Source organism: Camarhynchus parvulus, chromosome 14 (assembly GCF_901933205.1).
Source record: "Camarhynchus parvulus chromosome 14, STF_HiC, whole genome shotgun sequence".
NCBI lineage: Eukaryota > Metazoa > Chordata > Aves > Passeriformes > Thraupidae > Camarhynchus > Camarhynchus parvulus.
Window position 1 is genome coordinate 4,091,987 of NC_044584.1, and position 26,161 is coordinate 4,118,147.

A 26,161-nucleotide genomic window follows, 5' to 3' on the forward strand; every position below is an offset into this window, starting at 1 on the left:
GTTGCAGGCAGGTGTGTGGTGCTTCACCTATGTTATAATCTGTATACACAGTGCATTGCACAGAGGCAGTAGCTGCCCACCGGCTCTGTGCCTGCCTCTCCCTGGCTGCAGCTCCCTGCGGGGCTCGGTGCCTCAGTTCCTGGGCACACATTGGTTTGGGAGCTCAGCCCTGCACAGCCCAGCCCAGCTGGGATTCCCCAAGGTCAGTCAGGCTCATCCCAGAGCTGCTGCTCCCAGCCCAAGCTGAGCCGCTGCCAGCTCTGGCCCTATCCCTGCAATCCATGGAGCACCCTCTGGAACACATCCCAAAAGCGTGAGGAGATGAGGCGGTGATCCCCAGCCCCGTGTGTAAATCTCAGCCTCACCAGCCCTCAGTGAGGGCTCCCAGCAGGGCTGGCCCAGGCTGCTGACATGCCTTCTAACGCTCCGTTAAGCACTGCTCCCTGCTGCACTGCTCCCTGCCGCCTCTCCAGCTACTGCTCAGCCACAGATTTACGGCTGTTCCAGCAGGGAGCACGGTGCCACTGGAACTGTGCCTCAGTGCCACTGCTTGCCCCAGGCACTCAGAGCACACACTGTTCTGGGGTGCCCCCACACCCTCCATCCCCTCCGTGGGGACGGGGGCACAGGCGTGCTGTGGGGACAGGCATGTCTCAGCCCTGCCCTTGCAGGGAGCCTGCTGCAGCTCAGGTGCTCCTCAGGTGCATCTGGCAGAGGCTGACACTGCCACACTGGGCTCACATCACTATCAGCTGGTGCTGAGGCTGGAGCGTGCTCGATGGCAGTGCCAGTTCGGGTTGGTGTCCCTTTAATTGTAGGTTGTTTCCCCGGGGGCGCTGAGTTCTCTACAGGAATCTGTGTCGATCCTGAAACCAATTAGATATCACAATAGCTCTTAAAAACAGTGCAGATTCAGTGTCTGGGAGCCCCTCTTCTTCCAGGTGAGGATGCTCCTGGTGGCTGGGGCACACAGGTCAGTCATCAGCAGGATCTGTACACGGCTGTGTCTGGGCATTGGCACAGTGCTGGCAGGCTGATGGCAGAGGTGTTATTCCTCCTTTCCTGTGCTGTGTCTCTCATGAGTCCTGGCCCCTCCCAGGGGCTCAGCGCCAGTGTGGAGAAGCGGGAGTGCCCCATCCCCACTCCACATGTGCTGCAGCTTCCTCTGTTCTTCCAGTAACAAAACTTCTGTGTTGTGATATGATAATCTGCTGGGTGTAAATGGCTTGTCCAGCCAGCCCTGCAAATCACCTCTTATCATCACACTCAATGGGCTGTGTCAACCCAATTTCACAGACAAACGCTTCTCTCCCTGACCATGGGCACTGACATGGATAACTCTGATTTACAAAGCCAATAAAAATAAAATCACTAAGAATTACTAAGAACCACTGACTTAATATAGGAGATTAGAATCTCCAAATTTAGGGTGACTGAAAGCCATTTGATACATGAACAGTGGCAAATGGGTTATAGAAATGTCGGCCATGCCAGGGTCAGGTGCCAGAGCATGATGATTTATTGGTGAGAGAAGGGCTAATTGGTGAGTTACCTTTGATGCTTTCCACAGAGGCCAGGTTATTTATGTCAGAGTTTGTTTGTCGCCTTTTACTTCTGGGGTCAACCAAAATTTTTTATGGTAAGACAAACCTCAGCATTGTGTTCATTAAAGTAGCAAGGTCAGGCCAAAGGGTGGAATTGAGCTGGAAATAATCAGGTTGGTGTGATTAACTCCAGCCTCACTGCCACTCAGAGTGAGCCTCTGGCACAGGCACCCTTCAGGGGACAAAGCACTGGCCACCAACCACAGGCAGAGGCAACTCCAAAATCCACCCATCACTCGGCAGAGGAGGTGATGTACAGCAAGGAGAGGGAGTGCCTGTGTTTCTTAGCCTGTCTCTGTCCCTCACTGGGTGCTGCTCCTGCCTGGGGAGGGTCCCATGGTCCCCTGTGTGCCCTGCAGGGGCGAGAGGGTGCCCAGGCAGCTGCAGGAAAACCCAGGAGCTTCCTCTGGGATCCCCCTGCCAGGGGAGCTCAGCCTCTCCCCATCACTTTGCATGATTTTTACCCTTAAACATCTTGTTCTGTCCCTCGTCCTGCACCCTGTTTGCAGATGTTTGCAGATGTTTGCTGTCACAGCAGAGTTTCCAGGCTGAAGGCCTGCCCATGAGGGAAGGAGGTCAGGGGGCTGCACCCTCCACAGGCACAGGCACAGCCAGAAAAGGGGATCCATGAGCCAGATGGCAGCACAGTTCCCAGGTGCTTGTTAGGAGGGATGGGAAATTGCAAATGAAAGGCTTGTGTAGACTTTAAACTTCACTCTGCCTTCATAAAGGTGTCAGCTGGAATTATTTTGGGCATTTACTTGCGTGGTCTAGTGCATCACTAGCTAAAACAGTTTTTTTTTTAAATAATGGAATTTGCTGCTTGGCTCATGCATAAAAAATAGCAGGAATGCGACCCAGTTGCATAATTTTTAGTAATAAATAGAGTCAAAAGTGTTGAGCTCAGCTGCTGGCACAGTGAGACACCCTGAGCAGGGGCAGAGGGCAGGGTGCCCCGGGGGGCAGCCCCCCATGACATGTTTGGAGCACATCCTCAGGCAGCACGGAGGGGACACCCTGCGACATGTGGCACCTCAGTGGCCAAAGTGTCGGTGCCACAGGGGGACCCTTCCCCACGGGGCTGCCCTGGCTTCCTGTCACTCCTGCTTCCACACATCCTGCACACATCCTGCTCAGTCCTAGCACGGCAGGGCTCCTCTTCCCACTCCAACTGCTCCATCTCCCGGAAAGCCACTCTCCTGCTGGAGAAATGTAGAGCATGAACCATTTCATCGCTGCACTGTTAAGCTATTGGTGCGTGAAGCACATTTCTAAAGGAACACCCACAGACATTCCCTGGACACAGCCCAGCGTGAATGGGGGAGCCACTGAGCCTGCCAGGAGTGCGAGGTGTGGCTGGAGGGACGTGGCAGGAATGACAAGGCCAAGGCCAAGGCCAAGGGCAGCCCTTGGGCCCCACTGGAATCTCCCGTGCCTTGGCACTGCCTCTGGGCTCTGACTGTCACACTGGGCTCAGCTGGGCCCTGCTGCTGACAGGCATCACCAGGGGTCTCTGGAGCTCTGGGTGGACACAGGACCAAAGGGACCCACACTGCAGCCTCCTGCTGACTGCACACCCTGTCCTGCCCCAGCACACCAGGACATGTGCTGCCCTTGTACTGCTGACCTTTACAAAGGATTGCAGCAATTCATGTTACCTGTGATGAACCTGGAGAGAGCACGGGGGCTGGTTATGGCCCCCAAGAAGCCATTCTGTTCCACTGGCCTGGAGGAGGCCTGGGGGCTGGGGAAGGGCACAGACAGCCCCCCATGGCACTGCCACCATACCCCGTGCAGGAGTCTGGGGCACAGCGCAGGCTGGTCCTGGCCCTGCTCCCCTGTGCCGTGGGGCGCTCAGGAACCCAGGGGCTGCAGGGGGGAATGCCCTGCCCGAGGCAGAGCAGTGCCCTGAGCACAGGGCCAGCAGCCCCTCCTCCTGCACAGAGGCTGTTGTATAAGAAGTGGCATTTTGATTGATGCCATTTGACATATGGAGAGTTCCCCACAGCAGGCAGTCACTCACCCAGCTGATTACGGACTCTGACTTCTTTCTCTAATTAAAACTCTCCCTCCCATTTTAATTCCTTTGCCCCAGTCTCCCTGTTCTGGATCATCTCATAATGTGACGCTAACTGCCTGAGACAGGCACCGGGGATGCCCCACACCACCCAGCCAGCTCTGGAGCCATCGAGCACAGAGCCCAGCCCAGCCCCACGGGCTCGGCAGTCAGGGGACACCCCTGTTCCCCTACAGGCTGCCTGAGATCCAGCCAGCCGGGCCTCTGCCCTGGCCAGGTGTGACCCAGCCCGACCAGATGGGCCCCTGCCCCTGCTCCAGGCAAGGCATGTCCCCCTCTGCGTGTACCCCTGTGCATGTCCCTCTCTCCATGTCCCCCTCTGCATGTCCCCCTGTGCATGTCCCCCTCCCCATGTCCCCCAGCTGTCGTCCAGTGCCCATGGGGACACTCAGCCCACAGCCTCTCCTTGCAAGCCCAAGGTCTGGATTTTTGGTGGGCATCAATTTGCAATGGCCTGACCAGGAGTATTGCTGCACAGCTTCCCCTGCACCAAGTCACATTTCAATGACTAAGTTGCAACAATTTCCGTCTGCCCCCAAATCCCACACTGGATAGGAGCCATTCCAATCCAATCCCTTCCCTTGAAGCCATCCCACCTCCCTGCAGGCAGGGCAAACAGGGTGGGCAGGCAGACTCAGCTGCAGACCACATTTCAGCTTTCTCTGGTTCAGCTCACCGAGGCAGGGTGGGTACACCCGGGTAAAACAGCCTTTCCGAAGGAAGGCAGCAGTCCTCCCGGGAGCTGCCGAGCTTGACAGGGCCCACATGGACTTCTGACCTGCTCACACTCAGTTTTAATGTAACTAAGAGAAAACCTGTGCTTGAACATGGGATTTAACCCTCTGACAGGATCCTCATTCTAGCTGAGAGTAAATCCCCGGGAAGCAGAGCCCAGGGCAGAGGGCACGCAGCCCTGTGCAGAGGCTGGGGGAGCTGGGCAGAACTGGGGTGGCAATGCCAGCAGGACACGGTGCTGCCAGGCCACAGCCCACCTGCAGACCCCTTTTAGGGACCATGGCCACCTTCCCCCCTTCCTGCTCAGCTGTACACAGCCTTCCCAGGGTCTCCCTCCCGTGTCCTTTCTGCGGGGGGGTCGTTGTTCCAGCACATCTGTATTCAGCCCCAACACCCGCCAGATTGAGGCTGTTTGCCACAAAAACACGTGCTGTTGTTTTATATAAACAAGTTGCCAAGCTGGAGTTGGACTGCAGCGGTAAATACTGGGTCAGACCCCTTCTCAGCAATGTCTGTCCCACCATAATTAATATTGATTTTGTGCAGCTGAAATATGGCTACACAATTTAATTTTGCTGCTAAGATTTTTGACATGGCTGTTCTTAGAGATTAATGTGGGATTTAATGAAGGATTTGGGCTCTCATCTGTGATGCTCCCTCATCCCTTGGTGCGCTGTGGACCTGCTGCTGGCTGCTCTGGGCACAGCTCACAGCTGCTGGCGCCGTCGGCACTGCCTGGCCCCGTGCCCGCTGGGGCCGGGGGTGCCCAGCCAGGCACACCTGCCCCGTGTCACTGTGCTGCTTCAGGGCAGGACTGGGGACCAGGGCACTGCTGCAGCACGGAGCCCACGGGGGTGGTCCACAGCCACTGCAGCACGGGCAGTCAGTACCCTGCCCACCCCATGGGACAGTGACACCATGGACAGCAGGACCGCGGACAGGGGAGGCTCCTCTCCTGGTCCCCTGAGGTGCATGATGGCTCCCAGCCTCAAACAGAAGTGTAAATTGTCTTGTCTCAGCTCCAGGTCCAGAAAGAGCAAGGTGGGGCATGTGGACCCTCAGCCCCCTCATTCAGGGCTGGGACCAGGGACAGCACAGCAGAGCATGGCAGGGCACAGCTGGGCAGGGCCAGAATCTCTGCCACAGCAAAGGGCCATGCTGGCCCTCGGGCTCAGGGTGGCACTGTCCTTGCTGGTCTCTCTGTGGGGACACAGCGCATGCAACAGCGACCATGTGGCCAAAGCAGATTTTTTGCTTATCAAATCAAGGAGCAGCTGGATTAGAAGATTAGAAACCAAATTAATTACTAATGACTTCCTGGGGCCTGGGTGGTTCTGACAGAGTCTCCAGGCAGCGGCAGTGCCGGTGACGCCAGGCAGGCACAGGGGGACTGTTCACCAGTGGGACAAAAGTGTGGAGCCAGAGGCCACAACCTGGTCCCTGCTGGGGCTGTGTGCCACACGGCCACTGCAAGAGAGCCTGGCAGAGCTGGGCTTGGGGAACCGTGCAGCCCCCAACTCCAGCTCCTGCTTATCCACATTGAGATGTGGCCCCCCCAGCCCAGGAGGAGTTCAGGTCAGGGGGCTCACCGTGGCTGCACTCCCCAGCCCTGGGATGAGTGGGCACTGCCCCCATTTCCCTGAGGGATTTTGTCCCTGGGGCAGAATGTGCCCCAGCCTCTCTGTGCTGTCAGTGCCCATCTCTGTGGCGTGGCCTCGTGGCCCAGCCTGCTGGGTGCTGCTGGAGGGCAGAGCAGGCGTGGGGGTGGGCGAGGGCTGGTGCTGCTGGCACAGTTAATGGAGCTGGCACAGCCAAGCAGGCGCTGGGAAACAGCCGCTCCTGTCCCCGCTTGCCAGGACAGCCGGGCCACTCGCCATCTGCTTCCTGACCTGGATATTAAACTGCACTAGATGATGAAATATGTCAATGGGAAGAAAGTTTTCTTCTGCCTGCCAGAGCCTTTTGCTCAAGTGAGCAAGGGCCAGGCAGAGGGAAGAAGAGAAGGAAGGACAGAAGGATGGAAGGACAGAAGGACATCATGAAAAAGAGCGAGCCAGGTAATGGGCTGACCTCTGGATGGAGGCTGGGTTGCTTTTAACCAGTTACCTCACAGCTTACAGAGGAGCTTCCTGGGGACCTGGAACCCCCTGAGGTCCCTGGGGAGAGCATGGGGCATCCCAGTCAGTGCAGGTCACTTCAGCCCCTGCCACCGCTGCACTTGAGGGCCAGCCCACCGCGACCAGCCGTCATCTCCCGTGGATGTGGGACACAAAGTATGTGCACAGCTCTGCACAGATGGCACTGCCTGGCAGGGCCCTGTGCGAGGCTGCTGGAGCACCCCTGCCCGCTGGGCAGCCCCCAGCTCCTTGCACTTGTTACACCGGGCTAATTGGTTTAACAGAGATTGCTGGGTCACTAATTACGGAGCCTATTGAACAGCGTATCTCAGCTTAGGGATACAATTAAAAGTTCACCCTAATTAATCAGAGGTAATTAACAGACCTTGCATTTCTCTGACATTAATTAATCAAGGAATCCCAAGCAAATCAATGGAGGCAGGGGGGAGTCAGGGGACAGAGGGAGTGGGTGTTGCAGAGGTGATGTGTTCCCTGACCCACTTTTCTGGGCTGAGAGCAGGGCTGGGGTCCCCACAGCAGCCCCAACAGCATCTCTGTCTGCATCACCCCCTGCCCACTGCAGAGCTGGACCCCGCTCTGCTCCCTCCTCAGCATGGAGTCAGTGTGGCCACAGTGACACAGGACCTGGGTCCTGCTGCGGGTCTGGCCAGTGACAGAACTGCAGCATTGCCACCGGCACTGCAAAGGTCTGGTCCTGCAGGGTCCTGCCTCCAGCCCACTGGGTCCAGCCCACCAAGGTGTTCATGCCCTGCTGCACCCTTCCTCAGCACATCACAGCGCCCAGAGGACACGGGGCCAGCGGCCAGAGCCCCGTGGTGCCCTCGGCTGCTGCAGCTGTGCCAATCGTTAGCCGTGGTTTGGCTGCCGCTGCCTCATCTCCATCTCCCCGAGGAGATGTGTATGGAGATAATCCAGACAAATGATAGATGGACATCGGTGGCTTGTGTATGGATCTGGCTGGGGGTCTGCAATATTTTGCTGCTAAGGAAGCCCTCATTTGTGGCATGATCGAGGACCCCATGCCAAATCAAGGAAATTGATGTGCTTGTAGTAGGAAACTTAATCACCAGAGGGGAAATGCCCACCTCGTTTTTCTCATGAAAGAGGAATGCAGCACTTTGATTTTTGGCTCTAGTATAAACAGGGTGTGATTAAATATTGTTTCCCCACTCTTTCTTGTCATTAATCAGGATATAGCTGCAAGCGCTGGGCGTGATGTGGGGACACTTGCTTTGATTCCTCAAGTTCTTAAATGGTTTTGTTCTCTTTTCAATCCCATTAAAAATAGCAGGCGGGGTGTTCAAAGTACTCCTGCTGGAGAGAACTTCTGATCTGAAGGATGCGCGCTCGTGGGGACGCGCCTTCGGCAGGGAGCGCACCCCGCGGCTCCGCCCGCGCCTGCCGGAGCGGCCCCGCCGGGCCGAGCCGAGCGGAGCCGAACCGGGCCGGGCAGCCTCGGGAGGAGAACCCCCAGCAGCCGGGGCAGCGCCTGCCCTGCCGGGGCAGTCAGTGCCCGCTGTGCCAGCACAGGCACCTGGCACGGGGAGCTGCAGGGCAGCCCGTCCCCAGGACCCTGCTGGGGCTGCGTTATCACCTGGCACGGGCACGGCCCCAGCCCCCCTCCAAAGAGCCTTTATCCACAGAGCCCGTGGGCTGTGATCCGGGGGGGCGCCGCAGGGAGCTGCTGCCCACGCTGCAGGAGGGCCCTGGGAACGGGACAGCGCTGAGCAGCCCGAGCTGGGAGCCCTCTCCCAGCAGGGCTCTCCTCCCGCCGCCCCTCTGCTGCCCGCCACCTCTGCCACCCCCGGCAAAGAGAGAGCGCCGCCGAGAGCGGCTGTTCTGGGCTGTTTCCACAGGCGCAGAGCAGCGGCAAAGCCGGCAGGCTGCCGGGAGCAGAGGGCAGGCTCGGGGCCAGTATTGCTGCTGGGACACCAGCGCACGGGTCAGGACGGGCCCGGCTGATCGCAGCCCCTCTGCCCGCCCGGGCCGGCAGCGCCCCGCGGCTCTGCTCCACGGTCCCTGCCCGGCAGCTGCGCCACGGGGCCTGCCACAGGCACCGGGACGGGAGCACGTCACTTCTTCACTCCCACCTGTGCCCTGCACTCGCTCACAGCTCCGGAGCCCATGGAAATGCACCAGAAACTGCTGTCAAATGAGTTAATTTTAGTGCAAAGCTGCCACCAAAGCTTCTGCTGTTCTGCCTGCCACAACCTCTCGTGTCTGGTACAGCCGTGTACCTGTCCCTCCCTGGTACAGCCGTGTACCTGTCCCTCCCGGGGCTGCCCCCCGAGCCCACAGTCATCCCCCTGCCCAGCATCCCCACAGCGAGCCCGTGCAGGTGCAGGTGCCCCCTGGGGCCCCGAGCCCCAGGTGAGGTCACTCAGGACACCTCAACTGGCTCCTGGGGAAGCTTTAAAAGCCTCCAGCAGTGCAGGGCTGTCAGTGCAGGGGTTGGCATTGCCTGGACCTTCTACGTGTGCTGGCTCTGTGGAGGCCAGGTGGGTCCCCTGTCCTGTGCCCAGCTCCCCCTGCACCGGAGCCATAGGTTGGTCACCCAGAGGGGACAAGAGGAGGGACCCCCTCCCAGATGCCCAGCAGTCCCCGAAGATGGCACAGGTGGGTTGGTGTTGCTTTTGCAGGGACCCCTCCTGGGAGAGGCGCTGCTGCCTCCACAGCCCCAGACCTCTGCCAGCTCTTCCTGCTCTGCTGGTCCTTTGTGGCTTTTTAGCCAGCCCAAAGCTTTCAACATGGGCGGTGGCACCTCCTGGCAGGTGGAGGGGGACCCTCAGTGAAATGAGGAAGAGGAGGGCAGGGCTTCCTCCCCCCAGCGATGGTGCCAGAGGAGGCAGCAGTGTTGGGAACAAGAGTGAGTGACCCAGTCCTGTCCCTTCAGTGGGAACGGGGCAGCTCAGTTCTGATTTTCTGCCTTCGAGTTTACGTAAGGCAAGGACGGGGTTACAGAGCTGTGGAAGAGCTGGGCTGAACATGAGGTGACACTGAAAACAAGCTTCAAAAAAAATTTACCAGCTTGTGTTTGAGTACAGATTCCTCATTTGCAGTTAAATATAATTGTGAAGGTCTGTGAGCCAGAGAGATATTTCTAGTTATTGGAGAGCTAGCTCCTGCCCCTGTGATCCCCGAGGAATGATAATGAGATTTACCCTAAGCAGGCGCTGCGGAGAGCCGGGAGAGCTCCGTGCTGGTGTGTGATGAGAGCAGAGATGGTTACAGGGTCCCCGCCTGCCGCAGCACGCAGATGAACCCCGCAACTGCATCATTTCTGTGCTGTTCACACCGTGCCTGCCGCTGACAGACCCGGAACGGCCGCCTGGAGCCCTCCGGCACCAGGGAGGCGGCTCTGGCTCCTTCGGGGCAGGAGGGATGCTCATGGGGAGAGGGAGGATCCAGCCGCCCTGGGCAACGGCACACAGGGACCCTGTGGGTCACCCTCGCCTGCCTGCACTGCCTCCTCCCGGAGCCCTTCCCTCCTTTTCTTCGGGTTCTGGTGCATTTCCAGCCCAGCACAGCCAGCAGGAGCCCAGTGCCACGGATTCAGCCCGCAGTGCCAGAGCTGCTGCCTTCCCTGCCCAGGTGGTCACGGCTGGGACAGGGCCAGCCCCAGCTGGCAGCCCCGGGGTCAGTGCCTGCCGGGCCTCCTCCCAGCGGGAGCAGCAGTGGCCGTGGTGGGCAGCAGAGAGGGGCAGGAGCTGGGAGGGGGCTGGCACACCCGTGCCCACCTCGGTTATGGTCTTTGCAGCGTCAGTGACAGATACGTAAGGATTAAATTGCAGTAATCTCTGTAATCTACTCAGTGAGATTAAAACCTCCCCCCGCCCCCAGAGTTTATCCCTTTCATTCCAGGACTCTTAGCAGTGATTACAGCCGGGGGAAGCCATTTAGCTTTTAAGCACCACTCCATCCTGCTTAAAAATGCATTTCAGAATCAAATGAGTTTGTGCAGCACAGCCAGGGCTGGCTGCTCCGGCTGGGCAGGAGGCTCAGAATTAGGACCAAAGTAGCTTGAGTCAGAGTCAAAATTAAATTTATTGTTTCTGACCTTATTGAGAATACAGTGCATTTACAACTGATTAATGAGGCTTAACAGGAGTTCAGACCCAACTGAAGGCAGCTCCACAGCCTGCACTTCCATCCTGCTGTCTGACGGGCACTTTGAGACCCCACTGGCCTTAGGAGACCCCGAAGTGCAGAGCTGGGAGATGTGCCAGCCAGTGCTGGGAGGGCTGTGCAGGAGCCGAGGGGCTGCGCCAGCCAGGACCAGCCCCAGGAGCAGCTCAAGCGCCATTAGCTGGGACTGAGCACCACTGCCACCCTCTGCAGCACCGAGCCCGCGGCTCCCCCAGGCCAGCATGGTGCAAGGCTGCACCGGGGGGAGGCCACCACTGGAACGCTGACAGCGCCACAGTGATCCTGCAGACTCTGGCAGTGAGGATGCAGTCCCAGCGTGCTTGCAGTGCTTGGGAGTGGCCCAGTCCTGCTGGCCTGTGCCCCCCCCCAGTGTCCTGGGCATGTGTAGCAAATCTCTGAGCACCATCAGCTCCGATCCCCATCCTTGCATCCTCCTGGCCCCTCACAGCTGCCCATGGATCCGGCTCAGCTGCATCCCTCTGCTCCACTGCCCAACTCCAAAATGCCAAAATGTCCTTTTAGCAGCTCCAAGTTTCCTGCCAGGACAAGGAGAACGGGGAGGCACTTGAGCAACGGGCCTGGTGTCTGTTTCAGGACCTCATCAGGGCCAAGAGGCTGCAGCAACTCAGCTCTGGCTGCCCTGCAGCACTGAGGATCTCCCCGTCCCTGCACATGCAGTGCTCAGCCTCTGATTCCCAACACAAGGGTAGGGGGCAGTTAGTCAGCCCAGAACCAAAAGGTTCTTAATGACATCAATATTAGACACAGAAAACTGGACTAACAGTGACACTTTGGCACTGACACTTTCTTTGGCTCTGGAAATAAACTCTAAACTTATTCTGAACTTCTCTTCAACAAGGAGACATAATGGGCAGGACACCACTTTTAATCTTATTTGTTCTTTCTAGTGTGCACTTTATTGCTTCCCTATTCTTTTAGGTTTCATGTGCTCCTGGCACAAACTTTGTGTATTTCTATAATAATCTCCTGATCTCTACACTTTGTAGGGAGCTTTTCTCTCTGCCTGCCTGGCAGCTGTCTGTCCTTGGGATGAGCCCTGGACCAGGTCCTCCCTGAAAAACACAGATCCGTGAGCCCCCAGCAGTGGTTCCTGCTGCTGTATGGTGAGATCAGTCTCTCTGAGGGAAAACAAGGCAAAGGGGCTGGTCTGAGGCCTGAAGACAGGCTCCAAATCCCTTCTGTGGTGTCTGTCATGAGCACTGTTCGCCCACAGCCCCACGGTCCCATGAGCCAAGTGCTGCTCTGAGCAGGGAGGAGCAGGAGAGGCTGCCAGGGCCATACTGGAGAAACTACCCGGGGCAAAGCAGCACTGAGGAGCTGCAGGTGGCCTGAGAGGGACACGAGGCTGGGGTCCTTCGGGGTTAATGTCAGACAAGGCTGTGGGGTTTCCAGCTGCTTTGGTAGATCCCAGAACAGCCAGAGACTGGAGAGCTTGGGAGTGATGAAGGAGGCAAGATGGGAAAGATCTGCTTGGGAACAGAGCCAGGGACCCCAGAGGGATGGGGACGAGAGGGAACACTGGTGAGACCCTGAAAAGTGGCTAAGGGAGGTGGGGAAGAGAAGATGAAGGAGAGGATGGTATCAGGCTGGGAGCAGGATGCAGCACCAGCTCCACAAAGGACCAGGTGAGGGGGCAGAAGGAGGCAGGATGTTTTCCAGTTCTCCCTCCATGCTGCAAGGCACTGGCTGAGGAAAGGGAATCTTCTGCAGTGATCCAGTGGGCTCTTTCCTCCTGCAATGCCAGAGCCTGGCACCCCACCCTGGGGATCCCACTGCGGGCTGGCTCGCAGGGCTCTGTTAGCACAGGCAGCAGGGCCAGGAGCGTGCTGATGGCACCAGAAAGCTGTTGTTTATGTGGCGTGGGGCGTAAACAGCAAACATGTCATGGAAAAGACGTGCCCTGCACAGATACAAAGACTGGAAGCGAAATTGTCGGCTTTACAAAACATTCCTCCCTTGCAAGCAGAGAAACCTGGAGGTGTTGAGGCATCCGCAGCAGCTTTATTTATCCAGACGCCTCTAATGTTCATGCTTAGGCAATGTGTCTGCTGCCGAGGCTGGATCACCACATGGAGGTGGTGATCTAAAACGGAAAAAGCAACTTTTCCACAGATTTGGCAGTTTGTCATGGAGAGGAACTAAGTGACAGATACTTTCCACCGTAGAAAGCAGAACCTGCCAATGCCTGGCCCCTCAGGTACCTCCACCCTTGCTGTTGCTGCCCGGGCTGGAGCTGAAGTTCCGTGGGCTCCGTCAGTGCCAGGGCCCTGCCCGGCCCTGTGCTGGCTCTGGTGCAGCATGTGAGGGGGCAGAACCAGCCCTGGGTGCGTTCACATCGGTCAGGGATCGCCCAGGGCTGTCCTCTGGGCTGGTGCTGTGCCCGTGGCTCCATCCCCTGCTCTGAGCCACACAGAGGGGCTGGGGCTCAGCCCTGCCTGCCACAACCTGCTGCCACACAGACCAGTACCCAATGTCCCAAAAAGAAAATCCCGTGGGTCACTGAGGATGATGAGGTTTGTCTCCACAAGGACTCAGCCCATCCTCTAGATCCAGAGCTCTCCTGAGGCAACAGGATATGTCTTCCTGGAAACTCCATTCCTGCTCCCAGGGAAGAGCAGTGCCACACTCTCGCCCCAGCCCAGGTGAGAGGCTGCAGGCAGCACTGCTTTTCTTTTTTTTTTTTTTTTACATTGTTTCTCAGGTCTGCACCGAGTTCTGGGTGTTGCACAGGAGAGAACCTGGTCCCCGCCCTGGACTGGCAGCCGGGAGCCTGCGGCATCCTCATTTGTGTCGGGCTGGCACTTCTTGCCTGTCTCTCCCTGTCATTATTCTTCTTCCCAAGGAATGAGACAAGTACTTTTCTGCAGCCGATCAAGCTTCTAGTGCTGAGAAAGCAGGAGCGATGGCTGCTAACGGCTAAGCGGTGCCGCACGGAGCCCTTTGGCTCAGCAGGAGCAGCCAAGCGGAAGCCTGGGATGTCGGGGTGCAAGGGCAAAGGAAAGGGAAGGGGAGCCGGGGATGGGGATGGAGCAGTCCGCATTCAGACTCTGCCACACCGGTGGGCTTCCCGGCTCAGCCTGCATGTGGGGCATCAGAGCCGGGACAGGCGGGGCTGAGCAGCCCCAGCCCGGCAGTGAAATTTAATTCATGCGTCACTTTAAAGCTTTCTCTCCTACTTACCGGCGGCACGGCGGCGGCCGATGGCTGCTCCTCCTGCCCTCCCGAGGACAGAAGCCACTGCTGCCGTGGGGCGGCCCCGCCGCGCTCACCTCGGGGGCGGATGGTTCGGGCAGCGCGGCTCTGGCACCGGGCTGGGGCATCCCGGGACCGGCCGTGACCCTGGCAGCCCCGAGCCCCGGCTGCCGCTCCCGGCGAGGGCTGCTCGCCCCGCTCCGCCGCTGCTCCCCGCTCCCGGGCCGAGGGTGCGCGGCTGCGGGGACGGAGGCGGCCGCCCCCGGCTCCATAGCGCTGCTTCGAGCGGCTCGGGGCTGGATGCGGGGGCAGAGCGGGGCAGGGCCGGGCAGGACAGCGCGACCGGGGACGGGACGAGCGCAGCGGCACCGGGGCCGGGCAGGGCGGGACTCGGCGGGCGGCCCGGTGCCGGGAGGAAGCGGCGTGCGCGGCGGTACCCCCGGCCCGGCCCGGCCCGGGGAGGCACCGGCCGCCGAGCGGCCGCGGGGGCTCCGGGAGGCGCTGACGTCAGGCGGCCCCTTAAATAGCGACGCAGCCGCCGCTGCCCCGGCACTTCCCGCGGAGGCAGCGCGGAGCCGCCGCCGCCCGATGGCGGGGATGGCCGCGGCGGGGCGGCGGGCGCAGGGGGCCGGGGCGGGCGCGGCCCCCTCGGGCGGCCCGGCCGCGCCGCCGCGTAGCCGCGGGCGATGCCGGAGCGGCCGCGCCGGGGCCGGGGCGCCGGGCCGGGGCCCGCCGTGCCCGGCGGCGCGGCCCCATGGAGCCATGGCGCGTAGGGCGCCGAGCGGGCGGGCCCCGGCCGTGGCTCCGGCTCCGTCCCGGCGGCTGGCAGGGAGGGTCCTCGTCCTCTTCACGCTGTCGCTGTCCTGCTCGTACCTGTGCTACAGCCTCCTGTGCTGCTGCGGCAGCCCCGCCGCGCCCCGCGCCCGCTGCCCGCCCGCCCGCGCCGCCGCCGCCAAGAAACTTCTGCAGCAGTCGCGGCCGTGCGGGCGGGCGGCCCCCGCCCCGCCGGCCGGCAGCGCCCCGGGGCCCGCCCGTCCGGGCACCAAGCGCCTGCCGCGGGCCATCGTGGTGGGCGTCAAGAAGGGCGGCACCCGCGCCGTGCTGGAGTTCATCCGGGTGCACCCCGAGGTGCGCGCCCTGGGCACCGAGCCCCACTTCTTCGACAGGAACTACCACCGCGGGCTGGAGTGGTACAGGTGAGGGCGGGGGGCTGCGGCACCGGCCCCCGCCCGCCCCGGGCACCCCTTGGCCGTCCCCCGTCCCGGAGCGTCCCCCGTCCCGGAGCATCCCCGTCCCTCCGCTCCGCGGGCACTCGCCGCCCCGCTGCCCGTCCCCTCTCCTCTCCCGGCGCTCTCGCTCTCGGTGCGGACTCGGCTCCGCGTTCCTCGGTCACTCGGTGGAGCCGGAGCGGTCCCGGCGGGCGGGCAGGGGCTGTCGCCCGGCCGCAGCCCGGGAGTTTTCCTTTATCTCCTCTTGCTGTAGCGAGCGGGTCGCGTCTCGGTCCTGCCCGTTCGCCGGGGCTCTCGGCTGCACCCCGGAGCCGGGACGATGCCAGGGCATCCCTTCCATCCCGTCTGAGGAAACGTTTGCCTGGGTGAACGGTTCTTCAAAACGCGTGAGTGCCTGCCCGGGACGCGCTGTCCTCCCGCAGCCCTGCTCGGTGCGCCCCGGCACGCTTCTGCTGCCGGCTTTGATCGCTGGCTCCTGAGAGGGACAGTCCTTGTGCTCTGCCATCCCCTCTCTCTGAACTCGAGTGGCCGTGGATCTATATGGAATCTCTAATCATTTGCAGCGGTCAGCGAGTGTATCTCCAGCAGGAGATGGTGGGATTTTAATTTCCCTAAGGGCTTTTGTGAGGTGCAGTGGGCGCTCGGGAGAGGCAGTGCTGCTGTAAGCAGGTCACAGCGCCCGTGGGCTCAGCGGTGCTGCCGGCGCTCAGCCCCTGAGGTTCCCCCAGTGTACCGGCGGTGCTCGCTGTGCTCTTGGACAGCGCTGGGTGCGTTGGGCAAGGCCACGGGGCTTCTGCTGCCATCAGCCTCGGGAGGCAGAGGGGAGCTTGGCCGGGCCCCGGCTGCCTGTAGCTCAGAGCAGGGGAAAGGGCTCTGTGTGTGTGTCAGAGCACCGTGGTGGGCAGAGGAGGCGGCCTGTGGGTCACACCAAGCTCTCCTGCCTCCATCCTTAGGGCGCTTTCCTGGCAGAGATGTCCCCAGTTCCACAGCAGGTCAGTGCCCAGTGGCAGGCAGGTGGGAAGTCAGTGTGACACCGTGCTCACTCCCAGCTCTGCTCGGGTCCTGGTGGCTGCAGCTCATGCCTTGACAGGCCGTGCAGGCATGCATGGAGACCTGCAGCGCTGCTGCCCTGTGTTCAGATCCTTTGGTGCCAGTACTGGTGGCAGGTGACAGGAGAGCCAGGACAGGCACAGGTGAAGCTCACTGAAGCTATTTCCTTCTCTTGAGGGTGTCCTGCAGCACGCCCTGTTCCTCCTGCCCTCCAGAGAGTAGCTACAGCAATACCCTTGGTCTGCTCTTGCCTCTTGGCGGGTCTGTGTCATTCCCACGTCCTCCCCCAACATCAGGCACTGTCACCCCTCCTGCAGCCCCCAAAAGCCTGCGGCTGTGAGCAGCCCTGCAGCACAGGCATGTGAGGACAGTGCTTTCTCTGGAAGACACCCAGAGTGGCAGGATGGGTGATGGAGCAGAAGATGGGTCCTGGCTGAGCCCCTGGCTCAGAGGGGAGCTCCATGGGCTCAGCACCTAGCTGGGAAGCACCCCCCCAGATCCAGAGCTGGGATCCTTCCCTGCATCCCTGTGTCTGTGACTGATGTGGGCTGTGCTTCCCCTGTGTGCTGTGAGTGTGGGAAATGTGGGGCTGGGAGCCTCATGGGCAGTGCAGGACTGAGCCTGTGACACTCCTCCCTTACGAGGTCTGGGACACGGAGCCTGCCCTGAATGAAGGGACAGACCCTGCCTGGGGCGTGTAGGAGCACCTGGGGACACCAGGGATGGTGCTGGCCAGGAGCTGTGCCCTCTCCCCTCACACTGGCACTGAGGGGCTGCAGCAGTGTGCAGCTGAGCAGACACCTCCCACCCTGGGCCGTTGTTCCATCTGGGATTCTGCATGTGAAGGGATTTATCCATGACCAGGAGGGATGCAGCCTGTGTGGTTTTGGAGCGAGTGGGAGCAGCAGTGGGAGCGTGGCCAGGTGAGCAGCGCCCTGCCCCAGGGCCCAGCTCTGTCTCGATCAATAGAGAGATCATGCCAGAGCAGCAGGGCCTGCAAATTAGTTCAGCTAAAACAATTAAATGACACTTCCTTGGTTTTATTACTTTTTTTTTTTAACTGACAAATGTGCCAAAACTTAAGCACAGAGGCTGCTAAAGTATAAAACGTGGAATTGATTTTCCTCCTTGCAACTGGAGCAATTAATGTGGAGCAGTCTAACCCACAGTGGGATAAGCTGCTGTCGTTCTGCCAAGAGCCTGGGAGCAGGGAGCAGAGTCCTGCCCGTGGCCCACAAGGACAGAGCAGAGGCTGGGGCAGTGGATGTGGGGGCTGTGAGGGATTGCAGGGGGTGCCTGCCTGGACCCCAGGGTGGGGGGCTGCCCCTGGCCTGGCTGGGGCTGTGTTCCAGCTTCTGGCTGGGGAGAGCAGGCACTGCCAGGCTGGTGCAGGGTGGTGACTGCAGGCTGCCCAGAGCACTGACCCCTTGGAAAGGCAAAGGCATTCCCTGGTGTGAGTAGAGACTTTGCCTGCGGGAGCCCTGGCTGCTGATGCCAAGTCAGCCATGTCTTTCCCTCGTGTCCCAGTGGGGACCCAGGTGGAGAGACCAAGTGGTCTCTGGACCCAAGTGGAGAGACCAAGTGGTTGCAAGTAGCGTGAGAACTGAGCTCCTCTGATGCTCCAGAAATGTTGGTTATCATTTTCTCACGTTTTCCCCTGCCCTGGCATTTGTCTGACGCAGAGATGGCGGAGCTAGCGGGAGGGGACACCTCATCTGCCTGCCCTTGCCTCTCCAAATGTCATGCTTGTTCACAGCTGCTCTCATGGTGCCTCCTGCCTCAGCTGCTGCCATGGCCCGGAGCAGCCCCAGCTCTCCCGTGCAAGGGGATGAGGGCTGGGCAGAGCCAGACCCGGCTCTCCCGTGCAGGGGATGAGGGCTGGGCAGAGCCAGACCCGGGCTGTCCTGTGCAGGGAGATGAGGGCTGGGCAGAGCCAGACCCGGGCTCCCCTGTGCAGGGAGATGAGGGCTGGGCAGAGCCAGACCCGGGCTGTCCTGTGCAGGGAGATGAGGAGGTGGGGGCTGGGCAGAGCCAGACCCGGGCTGTCCTGTGCAGGGAGATGAGGGCTGGGCAGAGCCAGACCCGGGCTGTCCTGTGCAGGGAGATGAGGGCTGGGCAGAGCCAGACCCGGGCTCCCCCGTGCAGGGGGATGAGGGCTGGGCAGAGCCAGACCCGGGCTCCCCCGTGCAGGGGGATGAGGGCGGGCAGAGCCAGCCGCGGGCCCCGTCCCCCGTGCAGGGGTGAGGGCTGGGCAGAGCCAGCCGGCTGTGAGGGGGTGTGGGCAATGCCAGACCCGGGCTCCCCCATGTGGGACGAGCACCCAGGGCTGCCACTCGCCGGCTCCACACCCTGAGCCCCGTGCTGCTCCCGTTCCCATCACTCTCTAATCCACCTCATTAGCTACAGATACACTACAGGAAAGATATTTTTAGCAAGGTCTGTTTTAAGACAACTGAAACCAAACAGCAGCTTCTGGGGAATATCGATTCATTACCAATCCTGCACTAAATGTTCAATATTGAGCTTTTCCCTGCTGCAAGTAGTGTGGGCCAATAACCTTCAATATTTTCCAGAACACAGGGAAGATGGTGTGATTTAAATTGCTGTTAACTTTGAGTAGTGGCTCTGATTGCAGCATCTCAGGGTGCAGTTTTCCTGCTCAGGATTCCTCAGTGGTCCTGTCAGGTGCCCCGGAGCTGTTTTCACAGAGAGGGGCTTTTCCTTGTGGCTGCAGCAGCAGCAGGCCGAGCCTGGCTGGTACCCATGCTGAGGCGGTGCTGGCACAGGGCAGAGCCCTCCGGTTCTGCACAGGCCCGCCTGCCCGAATGCCCTGATCGCAGGGATGGCACCTGGGCCCAGCCTGGCTCTCCTGTAGGCCCGGGACAGCTCCTGGGGCGGGGCTGCTGCGGCCCCCGCCCCCCGCCCGCTCCGGTGCTCCAGATCAGGGGACCTGCCCATTGTACCCCAGGAAAGGCTCGGCCCTGCTGCAGCTCTGCCCCCGGCCCTGCCCTGCCCTGGCTCCGGGTGCTCCAGATCCCAGGGATGGCACCTGGGCCCAGCCTGGCTCTCCTGTAGCCCCAGGACAGCTCCCTAAGGCTCGGCCCTGCTGCAGCTCTGCCCCCGGCCCTGCCCTGCCCTGGCTCCGGGTGCTGCCGGCGCTGCAGCTGCCCAGGAGGGTGGCCAGAGCACCCTGCAGGACGGGGCTGTGTTCCCGAGCCCCCGGGGCTGTGGCAGGGCGAGCACGGAGCCGGCAGACGCTAATTGCTCCCGGCCGCTGCTAATTGCTGCCGGCTAATGGCCGGGCTGGCACACGCACAAATGGGAGCCCATTAGGCTTTGCCCGGGACATGGTTGTGGGCTTTACTGACAGTGCATTTGGGTGAAGTTAATTAGCGAGAAGAGAGGAAGGCAGCAGCTTCAAGGATGCTTTGAAATTTCCTTGACTTCAGAGAGTGCCCTGGCTCTGGGGAATGTGCCTGGAGCCCGTGGCAGGGAGTGCTGCATGAGGCTGTGCTGGGCAGCGTTCCCTGGGCGCTGCCCTGCCCCTGCACAGCTCCTGCTGAGCTGCCCGGGCTGCGCCAGGCGCTGCTGGACCCTCACTCGGGCCGGGAGGGCTTCCCTGTCTGAGGAGTGGGGGGAGATGCTGGAGATGAGCTCACGTGGGTGCCTCGCCTTTGGCATTAGAGATGTGTATCCCGGCTCCGTTCCTTCGCCTTGCTTGTAATCTGCGGTTCGTTCTCGCCTTGCTTTGGAAGCACCACATTCTGCTGGTGACCTGGCACACCATGGGCATGGCTGCCCTGTGGTGAGAAAAGGCCAGCGGGCCCTGGTGGGGCCAGGCTGTGCCCACAGTGTGTGCCCAGAGGTGAGCACACGGGGAGCAGGGCCAGAGCTGCTCACAGGGCCTCTGGCTGATGGGGAGCCCCCAGGAGCCATTGCTGGGTTGGAGGGGTTTGTGCTTGGTGGCTCTGTCCGTGTGCCATCTGCACTCAGCTGGCACAGGGAGGTCACCAGGTGGCCACCGTGGCTCTGACACAGGTCACTGGCTTGGGAGTTGCTGCAGCAGCTGGGGCACAGGCAGAGGTTTTAAAAACGAGTATTTCGTTTTGGAGTTTCCCCTGTGGAAGGAGTTGCCTTGGAAAGGAGAAAGGGTGGGTTCCAGCCAGTCCATGAGCAGAGAGCAGGCCCCAGCAGGGCTGAGCTGGGCTCTGTGCAAGCTGTGCAGGAAGCCCTCGTCTCCTGCTCCTTGCCAGCTGCACTGCCCTCAGCGCTGGCCTTGGCCTTTGCCAGGCCCTCCACCAGTGCTGAGCGATTGCTGAGGAAGGTGAGAGTCACACATAGGTGTGTGTCTGTGAAGGACAATGGCAGCATGCCCTCTGGAAAAGAATCTCTTGACTTAAAGGACACTGCAAATCTCTGGAGCATTTAAATGATTAAAAATGAATCAGCAACAAAGTTAATTACTGTGTTCGCTCTGCTTTTATGCATGGAAATGTCCCTCATTAGCTGTCTGCAAGCACTGGTGTAAATTCTTTGAACATAAACATTTATTAAAGGGAGCTGCTCCGTCATTAAATCCTGGCTGCAGTGGTGTGGGGTGGTGGCAGGGGGCCGTGGGGCTCAGCCAGGGGCCCTCGGGTGGTGTTTGTGGCTGTGGCCATGGTGCTGTCTGCAGGCTGGCATGCAGCCAGTGTGTCCTGCTGGGCATGGCAGTGCCCAGCCTGGGGGCTGCCAGCGTGGCAGAGCTCCTGGGGATCCCCTCTGTCCCCTCAACCCCTCGCTGCCCTTGGCAGGGCGGTGCAGCCCTCAGCCCTCATCGCTGTGTCCCCTGGGATATCTCTCAGCCAGAGGTTTTTATTTCCATCACACCTCGGTTCTCGCACGTTTAACCAGTTTTGTTCAGACTTCCCGAAGCTGCCAGAAGTAGCTTTGCTGGAGCTTTCATCCACCGCTGCCACCCGCGGTCCTGCTGAGCAGAGGTGCCGGGCAGGAGCTGAGGGTGCTGCCAGCCGTGTGTGCGCCCGTGGCACGGCATGGCACAGCTCGGCACAGCTCAGCCCTGCCAGGAGCAGTGCCAGCTCCTGTGCCTCCCCTGCTCAGCTCCCAGCACAGCAAGCTGCAGCTGGAGCCGCTCACAGCCCACCCTCCTCTGCTGCCGGCATCAGCTGGCACCGGGGGAGGCGCAGAGCCCTTCACCACAGGAGCCAGCACTCGGGGCTCTTGCCAAATTAAGCAGTTTGTTTCCATGCCACTGAGCAGATGGAGCCCAGGATGGCCCAGGCCAACCTCTGCACACAGCAGGGACTGACCCAGAGCTGCTCCGGGCAGGGCTGTGATGGGATTATCAGTGGGCACTGCCCTCCCCGCTCTTATCTGCAATATCTCAATTGTTTGATGAGATTGGGTACAAATTCCTCCCTGGGAGAGTGTTTCACGCATGTTCGACATCAAAGCAGCACAGCAGTGAGGGAGTGCATGTTTCTTTAATGTGGGAGTGTTGTAGGGGCCGCAGGGTGCCCAAAGGCAGATTATAACAAAATTAATAATTCAGGCTCGGGAAGGTGCTGCTGAGGAGTTAACCCCTTCAGGGCGAGTCACTGCCTTCATGCTGGCACAGCCAGGCCAGGCTCTGCTGCTGCTGCCCAGCACCTCTGGGCTGGTGGGGGCACAGCTGGGCACAGCTGGGCACAGCAGCTCTCCTGGGCTGTACCCAATGTGTCCCCATGTCACTAACATGGGCAGCCTCTAAATCTGGGCGGAAGGGAGTGTCAGTGCCCATATCAAGTGGCAATAAAGGGCTTTAAGAATTGGGCAGCTCTAGTGAAAGCACTCTCTAACTCAGGAGGAATTAATGCTGTCCCTGCAGCCAGAGCAATGTGCTGAGCGAGTGCCCCAGCCGTCCTCCCCCTGCCCGTGTCACTCGCACACCACTGTCCCCATCTGGCACAGCTGGCTCAGCACATGCCAGGGGCCAGCGCCAAGGCCAGCTGGGGACATCAGCAGAGCCACAGGACGTGCCCTGGAGCAGCAGGAGCAGCTCCTGGCTCAGCCCTGGCCACGCACTGTGGCACTGTGGGCCAGCACCAAGAACCTTCACACCTACACCTGCCAGCCTGGGCCTAGAGCTGCGTGACATGCTATTTGTATGCAAATAACCCTGTGAGTGCACTAGTCCAAAAATATTATTTTAAAGTCTGGTGTAATTAAGTTTGCCATGCATTTCCCTGCTCCTGCAGCCCTGGGGATCCTGCTGTTAGCGGGAAAATGAATGCCTGGATGACATCTCTCCCCCTTGCATGGCTTCACTGGTGATTTATTTATCTGCCCGTGCTGTGTTTTGTTGTCTCAGCAGTCTCTGTTGCTCATGAGCAGCAAACACTGGGAGTCCATTTAAAAAAAACAACTCTTGTCTCATTTCAGTAATTTACTATGCAGAGGTTTTGTGTTTTTCATAATGGATTAGAACCTGTAATTTTGTATTTTGAATGCATGGACCTAATAACTCACGTAATGAAAATCTAACAGGCTTGAGGATGAGCCATTAATGAAACAGCAGTTTTATGATCCTCCACAATATATTGTAATAGTGAATCACTTACAGAGCTGTCCTGTGCTGATTTATGATGAAACTTGTTTGTGATGTGGAGATAAAACCATGTGCCTGCTCTTCCTGACAGTCATTAGCCAATGGGAATCGTAATCGGGATTTATGGGGTTTGGAGCAGAGCAGTGGGAAAGGCCAATTAAGCGCCATCCATGCTCAGGTACCTCAGTGAACCAGCCCTGCTAATTTATGCTGACTAATTAGTTTGTTTTCTCTCAAATTAGGAGGCTGGTCAAGGGCGCATGAGGGTGTGTGGGATGGTGCCCTCGGCAGGTGCCACCACTGCCTGCCATGCCCTGGCTCTGCTCTGCCACCTCTGTGCTGTGCTCACACAGGTGCTGTGGGCTGCTCGTCCTCCCAGTCAGGTCTTTCATCAGCCCAAAGCTGCTGGCCATGGGCTGTGTTTAAGGGATGCCAGGTCCCGGTCACTGGGCTGGCGCAGCCTGGGGAGCCCTGGTGGCCCTGGCATCTGTCTGGGTTTGTGGCACGGATAGCCCAGTGCCCCGGGCTTTCTGGGGGATGGCTGCAGGCAGGGATGCACAGAGGGATGGGGTGTTTGGGTGCTGGCCTCATCCTGGCTGCCGCAGCTCCCTGTCCACTCCAGCCAGGCATTCCCTGCCTGCTCCAGCCAGGGGACCTCCAGTGCCATGAGTCTGACTGCAGTGGATTTGATAGTTTACTCTAGTAATACAAGACCAATTTATAAATCTTTCCGTCCCATTAGTTTTTATTTGATTTGGATGTTCAGATGTCAAAGCAAATGATTTAATTAGTGCTAAGCTGGGCTGCAGGGATGCTGCATTTCCCCCAGGCTGGTGCTCCTTGCCTGGCCTGCAGCCCAGCTGCCAGTGCCAGAAACAGATGTGTGTACCCAGGAGCCCATTTGGAGCTCTGGGCCTGGCCCTGGTGGGGTGGGTGATACCCTGGTGGGCACAAGCCCCACATCCCTGGGCAGCCCCCTGTCCCAGCTCCCACCAGCAGAGCGGCACAGCCCCCTGGGGTCTGTCCATTGCTCCCCGAGGCTGCTTGTGGTGGTGTTGGTGTGGCACAGCCATCCCATTCCTGCATCCTGGCACTGGACACACACTTGCTGCTGTGTGTGGGGCTGCCAGTGCCCCCAGCCTCTGCCCAGGCTGTCCCCTGGGACGGGGATGGACCTGGAAGCCGTCCATGGCCAGGGTCCTCCACAGAGCTGCTGGAGGGGCCTGTGCCTGCTTGGTCCCACTGGGAGGGGACAGTCACCAGCCCCATGGCGCTGTCATCCCCTCCTGGTGCCTGTCCCGGCTCCTCCCTTACCATCCCCTCTGCTTCGCCTGCAGGAGCCTGATGCCACGAACACTTGACAGCCAGATCACGGTGGAGAAGACCCCCAGCTACTTTGTGACCAAGGAGGCCCCGCGGCGCATCTTCAACATGTCCCGGGACACGAAGCTCATCGTGGTGGTGCGCAACCCGGTGACCCGCGCCATCTCGGACTACACGCAGACGCTGTCCAAGAAGCCAGACATCCCCACCTTCGAGGGGCTGACCTTCCGCAACCGCAGCCTGGGGCTGGTGGACACCTCCTGGAACGCCATCCGCATCGGCATGTACGCCGTGCACCTGCAGAGCTGGCTCCAGTACTTCCCCCTGTCCCAGATCCACTTCGTCAGCGGCGAGAGGCTGATCACGGACCCGGCGGGGGAGATGGGCAAAGTCCAGGATTTCCTGGGCATCAAACGGGTTATCACAGACAAGCACTTCTACTTCAACAAGACGAAAGGCTTTCCGTGCCTGAAAAGTCAGAGAGCAGCGGCTTGCCCCGCTGCCTTGGCAAGTCCAAGGGCAGGACTCACGTGCAGATAGACCCCGAGGTCATCGAGCAGCTTCGGGACTTTTATAGACCTTATAACATCAAATTCTATGAAACAGTTGGGCAGGACTTCAGGTGGGAGTAAGAGTCCGGGAGCAGAGCTGCACTGACAGGAAGCTGCAGTGTTCTCTGAGGAGGGCCCAAGGGGCTGGAGCCAGGACCCCTCAGCCCATCGTGCCCAGAATTGCGGGCAGAGCCAGGAAAGGGGTTCTCCTCTCCCTTAGGAGTCTGCAGTGCTCCGGAGAACCAAGATAAGGAAGACTCAGAGTCCTGCTGCCAAGCTGAGGGATGAGTGCCCAGCAGCACTGCCTGTCCCAGCGGGGCAGCAGCCACCTCTGTGGGGTCCTGCTTGCTCTGAGCACCACGGGGTCCCCAGGGCCATGGGGGTGGCCCCATCTGCAGCCTGTGCTCAGGCTGCTCCAGAGCACATCCCCCTGTGTCCCACAGCAGCTGGGTGCTCCTGGACAGTGGCAGTGGGACTGTCCCTGCCAGGCCCTGTCCCGGGCAGGCAAAGCTGCACTTTGTCATTGCGCGCCATGTGTACCCCCGAGGACAGTGAGATGTATCTGCTTAGCAAAGAATCTATGGAAAATGTTGTACTGATATTTTGTCCTGTGAATAAAGCACAGAATCCTGCTGTTACGGGTACTTCAGTGGCACTAGTTTCCTTGTTCAGCTTGTGATCCCTTCGTGTAAATAAAGTGGCTTCCACCAGTCCGTATGCATGGGCTGTTCTTAGGACAGGGCTGGGCAGAGCTGGGGGGCCACGGGGAGCCCCCACAGCCCCAGGCAGGCGAGGGAATGGGCAGGGGCTCAGCCCAACACGACCAAGGGGAGCCTGTGGCACAGCCCTGCCTGGGGCTGCCCAGGCTCATCCCCTGGCTGGAGCTGGGGATGTCTCACAATGGTGCACAGTGACCATGCAGGGATGGAACACACCATGGACCAGTTTGCAAGGCCTTACTGAGAGTGATTAGTAACCAGTGAGCTCTAATAGGAAAAAATTGGAGTTAATTAGTGGACACCTAAGAGAGCCCCATCTGCATCTCTGCCAATGCCAGCTGCAGAAGAAGACACAGCAGAGAGGGGACCCAGAGGCAGGTATGGGCAGGTGGAGGGAGAGATGGGAATTAATGGCCATTGCCAGGAAAATGGGATATTTGCTTGTATGATTTTTCCTTTAAAGGAGAAAAACATTCACAGCGAGACTCACAAATCCCAGCCTCACAGTAGAAAAGCCATTTCCAAGCCACTCCAAGGAGGCAGAAGGTGCCAGGTTAGATTGATCCTCCTGACAATACTGTATTAGTGGGAAATTAGAGCTGGAGCCTGAGGAAACTGCTGCGATATCAAACAATTACTTTACATTTGTCCTTACAAATGGAGGGAGCAGAAATGTGCTTAAATCAAGTATTAGCTTTCCAAAGGGTGAGCAAATGAGGGCACAGGCAGAGCTGCACTGAAAATGCAGAGCACATTAGGAGCTCTTAAAAATGGCTTTAAAAGCCCCAAG

The 26,161-nt window shown here is 59.6% G+C and overlaps 1 protein-coding gene across 1 annotated transcript; it reads left to right on the forward strand.

Annotated features, from left to right (window-relative positions):
- The first annotated feature begins 14,675 nt into the window (after positions 1 to 14,675).
- Positions 14,676 to 25,347, forward strand: HS3ST2 (heparan sulfate-glucosamine 3-sulfotransferase 2). The gene is given in 3 exon segments (XM_030958251.1): positions 14,676 to 15,109; positions 24,116 to 24,570; positions 24,573 to 25,347. Coding segments are annotated over 3 exon segments (1,050 nt in total). The 3' UTR covers positions 24,734 to 25,347.
- The last annotated feature ends 814 nt before the right edge of the window (positions 25,348 to 26,161 follow it).